The sequence below is a fragment of the Stylophora pistillata genome, chromosome 1 (genome assembly GCF_964205215.1).
Source record: "Stylophora pistillata chromosome 1, jaStyPist1.2, whole genome shotgun sequence".
Classification (NCBI taxonomy): Eukaryota; Metazoa; Cnidaria; class Anthozoa; order Scleractinia; family Pocilloporidae; genus Stylophora; species Stylophora pistillata.
The window spans coordinates 59,579,384-59,587,816 of record NC_142519.1 but is presented as its reverse complement, the minus strand read 5'-3'; the positions used below and the strand labels follow the sequence as shown (position 1 = coordinate 59,587,816).

At 38.9% G+C, this 8,433-nt stretch overlaps 1 protein-coding gene across 1 annotated transcript; it reads right to left on the bottom strand.

Annotated features, from left to right (window-relative positions):
- Window positions 1–133: 133 nt before the first annotated feature.
- Window positions 134–1,490, bottom strand: LOC148743466 (uncharacterized). The gene is made up of 2 exons (XM_088726469.1): window positions 1,252–1,490; window positions 134–1,112 (listed from the first exon to the last, which is right to left on the bottom strand). The coding sequence occupies exons 1-2, from the start codon at window positions 1,423–1,425 to the stop codon at window positions 651–653; spliced, it is 636 nt and encodes a 211-aa protein (XP_088582595.1). The 5' UTR covers window positions 1,426–1,490; the 3' UTR covers window positions 134–650.
- Between the last annotated feature and the right edge of the window lie 6,943 nt (window positions 1,491–8,433).

Genomic DNA, 8,433 nt, shown 5'->3' with positions numbered 1-8,433 from the left:
GTTTACTTTTAATTGTTTCTTAAAATTATTGAAAGTCTATTTTAATGGTAATTTTTAATCTTGTAATGCGCATTTGAACATTTTATGGAATTTGCGCACTATAAATTTTAATATTATTATTATTATTATAACAACACTATCCTTTGTGGTCCATACAACAAAGTAGCAGAATTTGCGCTTTGTCAGGAACATCTGGCCTTGACACTGATGCCAGTAAACATGTGTGGTAGACAGCGTATAATTCCCTTCCTTCTCCTCCAAGTAAAAGTCTTTGTGCCCACAAGCTTCCTTGATTGTCGCATTTCGATGTGTGTAGGGGCACTTACACTCAATCACCGAGTCGTCTCCCACAAGTCCATCAGGGGAAGCACCCAGAACTCCCGACTCGAGTAGCCAAAGGCCGGTCTGTACAGGTGTAAAGTTTGTGATGTTGGTGAAGGACTTCAGGGCCTCAGTCTCATTGTCCTGTCCCCATGCAATTGCTTTAACTCCATTCAAGTTGTATTCCCCAAGTAGTCGCTTGATAAGAGACGGTGTAACTCTTTTTGCCTGGAGGACGGAGCCAAAATTACTAGCAGTCAGGCGGCCTATACGAGCTTGGTGCCATGCAGGGCTGTTTCGCTGGCCAGCCGTGAGGGTGCTCACAACATTTATGGTTCTCTAGCTAGCTCCTCTACTTTGGCATTCTCAATCAAGTACTCTAATTGTTTTTCCTTCGTAGATGCCATAAGGAAACCTTCTGAGTAAATGATATCCTCAATCGTCTTGATCGAGAGAGGGGTAGCAGGTTGTGGTTCGGGACTCAAGATCCAGCAGGTCCCTGTAAATTTGCCATAGCGCTTTAGTTCGCTGTACAGCCACATCCGATCTTCTCGGCTAGGATCGCGCGCCAAAGGGCTGTAATCCTTCTTCTTCGGTGGCGCTGGAAACATCTGGCTTGCAGACTGTACGCTTTCTGCCTTTCGCTTTCGTTTCCATTGGCATTCCAGGTCCGTCCTGCTAAGGTTATGGATGCCATAAATAAATATGGCTGCCGCGTGACTGCACTTGAACTCGCCGCGAGGACACTCGCATTCTGTGTTTTTTATTTCAAGGTTTTCATCGAGATAAATCTGATAAAAAGATAATTCGAAACAGACACGTAAGTTGCAATATATATTCCGCAATATAAACATTAAATTGGAGGTGAAATCGGGGTTGGGAGTTCTTCGAATTGAACATACGTGTTGTGATCCCAAATTGGCAACTTACTGTGACTTTGTAGTCCTTATTTTTCATGCTTGCTTGGACTTCACCTTTGATAACTCCCCTGGAATAAATAAAGCTTTGGACATGGTCGGATTTGAAGTGGTTTTCTCCGCGATCAAGCGATTTCTGCTCTCCAGAAAAGAAAGAAACGAGTGAGCATATCGATAAAGACGCCATGTTTGAAGTATGAGTTTAAACTGTTTAGACCAGAAAAAAATGCTGTCATGGCAACGTGACGTCACACTTTAGGACTCTATGCAGGCAGGGTGAGTTGACTGTCTGGATAGTCGGTACTCACGGTATGTACTCGCTGCTTGTCTTGTCTCTTAGTATATTTGATACTCCATTATCCATAATTTGTAGCTACGCTATGTAAAACAGATGAAACAGGAACTGACTTTCTGAGCATGTTCTTGTCTTTACTTCTTAATATTCTGTAATGCAATGACTCGATAACTTTTCTTGGTGATATCCTGCAGGGGCAGATCTAGGATATTTTGATTGGGGGGTCCAAACTTTGGTTCAGAAAGGACTGTTGGACTCTTTTGAGGCAAATTACTTCTCCCCCCACACCCCCTCCCACCAGTCGCGCTTCCACGTTATAAATCCTTGGCTGCTTATCGTTTACTTGGATTCATTTTAAAAAATCATCCCGTTAAAAAGTAATATACGATCCTGTCGATGTAAGAATCTCAGTCTCAAAGTTGTAAGCGTCATCAGGTCTGATGGGGGGGGGGGGGGTCCGGACCTCCCGGACCATCCCCCTGGATCCGCCACCGTCCTGGATGGCTCTCTATATCTAACCCTGTGTTTTACTCGTGAACGTAGCTGAAAATATCTATTTCTTTGTATACATCTAAGTGTCATGAACTGATTTACTATACTAACCTCATTTGCATATCCATTATTACTACATGTATCAGCTTCAGAACCAGGCACAGCTCTCGGGGATGTTTTTACATTAAATTTCTATATCAATCGTCCCATTACCGGGATTATTTGTCTCCCGAAGAAGCTTTATTGTCCTATTGCTAAGATTATTTGTCTCCGGAAAGAGGTTTTTTCCCCTTTCTCTGACTGTTTGTGTCCCGGAGGAGGTTTCTTGAACCTAAAAGTAAGGTTCGTCATACAGAAAGATTATGGCTTGACTGACTCAGTAATTAAATCATAATGCAACAAGTTGTCGTTCGACAATCCTTGAGTATTTTATAATCAATAAATATAAATAATAAATATAAAGATAAGGATAATAGTAAAATATTTAAATTAACTATAAACTTGTTTACTGCCTTGCAAGTTATACTACGAGAAAACCCTCCTTTTAGGCAAAATCCGTTGCGCAAGTCAAGAAAATCAGCGTGGAAAAAAATTTATGTAAGCACGCCGCACGGAGTTCTTGGAGTCGCCTCACTCCCATAGTTCTGCGCCGTGTGCTAACACGGGATCAAATTTTTTAAGAAAGTCAAGAAAAAAAGATTTGATGTTACCACACCATGTGGAACTCTGGGAGTTTGGCGCACTCCAACAGTTCTGCACCGTGCGGTAACAGCAATCTTTTTCCCTGAATTTTTAGACTTTTTTATTTTTTTTTTATTTTTATTTTTTTATTTTTTTATTACAGCATTGTTTATTACACTTACACATGTACTTACACTATAATTACTTTTTACACCATGTTTAAACTACATTAACTTACACTACTTACAATACATATATAACAATACAGTTACACTAGTCAAATTTAATTACAGTTGATCTATTTACCACATTATTGTTTGCATGTTAATTGTCGAGTGACTACTGAGAATTGTGTTTGCTATTTAAACTACAAGGGAATTGATTTTCCAGAAATTAATAAACTGTTAAATAAAAAAGATAGCGAAGAGGTCAAACTACAAAGTTGAAAAAAAAAAAAAAAGACAATACAATCTTATAACGACAGAAAAAATTTCCATTTGAAAAAATTTCCAATTTTTAGACTTGCGCGACTGATTTCCTCGAAAAAGGAGGACTGCTCGTAGTCTATTTCCAGTGGACCAATTCGGTGTTGTCATTGAAGACTCCAGGTGGTAAATCCTTATTTGTTGTATTTTGAGTCTCTACGAAAATTACTGATATTCCCTGATTCTAAGGTCTTTTCTTAGTCACTAATTTAGAGCTTCATAGAGTCGGCTATTTAAAATAGTATGTGCTGTAGGGTAATTTCAACAGATTTCCACGGAATAGTGATCTCTTGTAGTGAGTAACTTTCAGTTCCTTATCGACCACTTAATTAAGAGATTTTTTAACGAAAGGCTTTCAAAAGGAACCCAATGATATAGGGCTGTAGTAACGGTAAGCTCCTTCGTGAACCGATCTATTTTTTAGCGAGTAGATAGCGGAGAAAAGAGAGAGACTTTCACAAAAATGTTTTTATTAGTATAATGATAGAGGTGATTTAAAGGCTACCAATAAAACGTTTTCTGTTTATAAGTATCGGTAATGACCTGGCAACTGACAATTACAGAGCGAAAAAAAGCGCACGGACACTTTCGATTAAATGGCAAACAAACACTTGTTGAATGAATATCGCGACGAGCTTCTCAACAAAAACAGTCAGTGATCCTACGGAAAGTATTATTCAATTCCAGCCAAGATTCATCTTTAAAGATTTAACTCTGTTTAGTTTTAAATGGCAAGGAAAGTCATTGAAAGGAATTTCAAAATGTATGTTTTGAAGTTTGGAGAATCTGTTTATTTGTTTATTGCAATGGCGTTTGTAAATCATGATCTTGTCTTTGCTCCACCGAAAAACTTAAGTCAAATGACACAATTTTCCAGCTGGACGCAAAGGGATTTAATACGGCTCTTAATTGAATTGAATTTGAAATGAATCTTTATTAAGGCATAAGATAAGTAATCACATATCCTATCTTACAACATTAAAAGAAACTATATATATAAATTACAGAGAAAGTCATGATAAAAATTATAAGACTAGATTATGTTTAAAAATGAAGCGGTTGACAAACGTGTTTTTGAACCTATCAGTGTTTATTTTAGGATGGTGACTTGTCTCTTTCCTCAGATTGTACTTGGTTGACTTCTTTTTTGGCATTATAGCTCTTAAAGGATTTTTTGTATTATTAAAAACATTCTTGAAGATACGTGTGTCTTGTTGATCTAACAATTCATAGACATTAATGTGGTCGGACGTATACTTGCGCTTATAACATCGATCTAAGAAACATTGGATTGTTGTTAATTCGAAATTTACAGCGCCAAATACGGGCAGCCCGTATAATATATTTGGTAGAACTAGATTTAGAAACAGATGGTCTACTTCGGCCTGACTGTACCCTTCTTTCCTTAAAGATCTTAAAATGAACAGGCACTTGTTTGCTTTGATTAGTTTAGAAACAGATGGTCTACTTCGGCCTGACTGTACCCTTCTTTCCTTAGAGATCTTTAAATGAACAGGCACTTGTTTGCTTTGATTAGTTTTTCCCGAATATGTGTTATAAACCTACTATCTTCCTAAAATGTTACCCCTAAAATAGTAAGCTCTTTTGTCTGTGGTATTCCAGGCACAATAGGAAACTCTATTGTAAAACCTTTCTTGCGGAATATTATTTCCTTGCACTTAGATGGATTACTACTCATATCATCACTTCTAGACCACTGGGAAAACTGATTAATCAGTGCGATAGAATTGTCATTATCACTTATCACAGGCGAGATAATGGTTGTATCATCTGCATATTTTACCACCACGCTCTTATTGTCCAAGTGTATCTCTAAATCACTGGGAAAGACATTGAACAAGTGCGGCCCGCTGACACTTCTTTGGGTGGTACCTTTGTTGACACTTTTCCATTTACCAATAAATCCATTGCTAATGAGTCTCTGCTGCCTGTCTTCCAAAAAGCTTAGATACCAGTTAACTATATAAGGGCTTAGGCGGAGTTGCTTCAATTTGTGTGAGAGGAGATCGTGTTTCACACTGTCAAAAGCCTTGCTGAAATCCATTGCAAATAGGCGTACCGCTTTGCACTCTGGGATATCAAGATATTGATTGACAGTATGTTGAATAGTCAGTAGAGCATTCGTACAGCTCCCTCCCTCTATGTATGCAAACTGTGAGATCCCAGAATGTTCATCGAAGGTCTCCCTTGCGTGTGTTCCTAAGACAGCTTTCTCAAAGCACCTTGCGATGACAGGTGTCACATTTATTCCGCGAAAGTCTGATATTCCCTTAGGTAGATCAACCTTCGGTGGGGGGTTAAGGTCTGACTTTTTCCAAGAGACAGGCCAGGCGTGTGTTCTAAGAGACAGATTCCAAATCCTGGTGATAACTGGAACGAATAGCTCGGCGTGGTCTTTGCATATAGTGTACGGGATACCATCTGGTCCGGTTGCTGTTTTCTTTATACGCATAAGAGAATTCAGGACTTGTCGCTCTGAGATTTCTGGGACTTCCTGGTTTTTACTAATCTCCAGAGATGTTGGCTTTATTTAGGCGTGGTCAGTACATAGGTCACCAAAGTAGTCATTTAACGCATTAAGTTCGTCGTGGCCTAGAATTGAATTCTTTCATTGAATTCATTCAGAATCGTTTTCTGCAGTGCAATGTATGGTAGATGTTCCCAAATTCGAGGAACTTGCCTTGAGTGTTTATTTGCAGAAGGACTCAAAACTTTGCTTAACGATTTATAACGGACAAATTGTTTACAAGAATTAAGATATTAAATAAATGAAAGTTACAGTGATCAACTGTAAACACCTTGCGTTTTAACTTTCTAAGTTACTTTTTGTAGAGAATGATTAAATTATAAACGGCCAAAAATTGAAATACTTGGAAAGTCAGGACCGCTGGAACGCGCGAATAAGCCAATAAGATTCGAGGACTAAGGATTCCGGACCGCTAAGATGCTTGGAAAAAAATAATGGTTATTCAAAACCTTGGTGACTTACAAAAACTTTAGCTCCGTGTTGTTGTTGAAGACTCCAGGTGGCAGTTCCTCTATCTGATTGCCATCCAGATGTCTACGAGTTTATACAAGTTAGTGAGTTTGACGTCTTCCTTACCTGTTGCTTGTTTCTTTTTGTAGTTGTAAATGTAAGTTTTTGTTTTCCATCGGAGTTACTTTTTGAGGAGGATTATTAAATTACAAATGGTTATTAGGCAACAGACTGCAACACTCGGAGCGTTCTGCTCCCGGGGTCTGAATGGGAAAATCCGGACCGCCGGAGCGCGCGAAATTAAATTAGCCAATGAAATTCGAGTAGTTAGGATTCCGGACCGCTGAGATTTTTGGAAAAACAGTAAATGGGTACAATAAACTTTAGTGACTTACAATTGGTTCAACTTCTTGTTGGTGTCGAAGAGTCCAAGTGGTAACTCCTCTATCTGATTTACACCTAGTTGTCTACAAGCATATACAGGTCAGTGAGTTAACGTCTTGCTTTGCTCTTGTTTATTGTTTTTTTGTGGTTGTACATTTAAGGTTTTGTTTTCAATCAGAAAAATAAGAAATTGTGACAATCGTTGAAAAGCAGAGCAAAGTGTTCATGTCAGCAAAGGACGCTGCATAAGATAGAGATTAGAAATTGGACCATCGACATGGATTGATCGGTGCCTCCAATCATTCAAAAGAGACCCGATTTCACGCTGTAAACCAGGTACGTCCTGTACAGAATTTTGAATACTTAACGAATCGACAGCGGTTTTGCGTGGTCTGTACTCTTATCGACAACGATATTCGTCATCACATTGGTCAAAATCCTGTTGGAATCCGCAACAAATTTTGTCCAAGATATGATGACGAATATCATTGTCGATAAGAGTACAGACCACGCTAAACCACTGTCGTTTCGTTTTTACCGCAATATGGACGTCAGTATTGACGAGCTGATCAAGGCATTACGTGACACGTCTTGCTTGACTACGGCAAACTGGCCAATCAGATTGCGACATTACTACCAACTGTGCTTAAAAAAACTAGATCGTCGGTATGTGAAGTTTACATTCAAAGATCATCTGAAATCAGTTCAAAGGCCTTTTCAAGTAAATTGATGGTTAACCAGGGTCTATACTCAAGGTGGATGACTGCCGACAAATTCCACACTCTCGTTAAGGATCAACTGGTTATTGTCTAAGACTTTATGCGCGATAAATATTCAAAGGTTCTACACTTACAGAATCTGAATCCTGACTAAATTAGTAAATAAATCACCACTCAATTTCTTGATTTTGTTATTGTTTAACCCCCTACAAGAGTTTAAAAACGTTGCTTTAGGGTGGCAAAACAATGCAGAAAAAAACTGCTCGAGAGTTTTAAATTTTAATAGACTAGACGAATAGATGGTAAGATAGTACACGTCTAATAATAATAATAATACAAGACTTTTATAGCGCCCATGCTAGAGTTCAGAGCACTGTACAGCAGTGTGGACAAAAAAATAAGATAAAGATGACTAAAACAACTTATCGAGTTTCCAGATGGGATTTGAACCCACGACCCTCTGTGATCTAGTCGGATGCTCTAACCACTGAGCTACAGGAGACTCTATGGTGATCAAGGGTCAATTAGTGGCTATTGACTGGAACCGCATCACGCATCCAACTAGATCACGGAGGGTCGTGGGTTCAAATCCCATCTGGAAACTCGATTTTTAGAAAAATTGTTATTTCATCTTTACATGCTCACTTTGGAGGCTGGTTGGCTGCATGCGATGCTTTAATGTGACAGCGTGATGCTGTTAGTGAGCTTCTATGCGTTAGCTGATGTTTGGCTGTGTAGCCGCGTGATGCGGTTCCAGTCAATACCCACTAATTGACCCTTGCTCACCATAGAGTCTCCTGTAGCTCAGTGGTTAGAGCATCCGACTAGATCACGGAGGGTCGTGGGTTCAAATCCCATCTGGAAACTCGATTTTTAAAAAAATTGTTTATTTCATCTTTACATAAAACAACTTACTAAAAGTATTAAACAGAAACCTAATAACTAATTGAAAACTTCATCAAATAAATGAGTCTTCAGTTTGGATTTAAATGTCACGAGCGATGGTGCTTGCCGTGTGGCGTCCGGAAGCTGATTCCACAGATATGGAGCTATATAACTAAAGGGTCTGCCTCCATAAGTCTTAAGCTTGAAACGAGGAACTTGTAACAGTTTCTTATCGGACGAACGCAAAGCTCTAGGT

Excerpts from the sequence above, each read along its gene's own strand:
- LOC148743466 (XM_088726469.1), bottom strand. The coding sequence starts at position 1,425 with ATGGCGTCTTTATCGATATGCTCACTCGTTTCTTTCTTTTCTGGAGAG. Across the intron at positions 1,113-1,251 it reads ATAAGGACTACAAAGTCACA|ATTTATCTCGATGAAAACCT; the intron begins GTAAGTTGCCAA and ends TCTTTTTATCAG.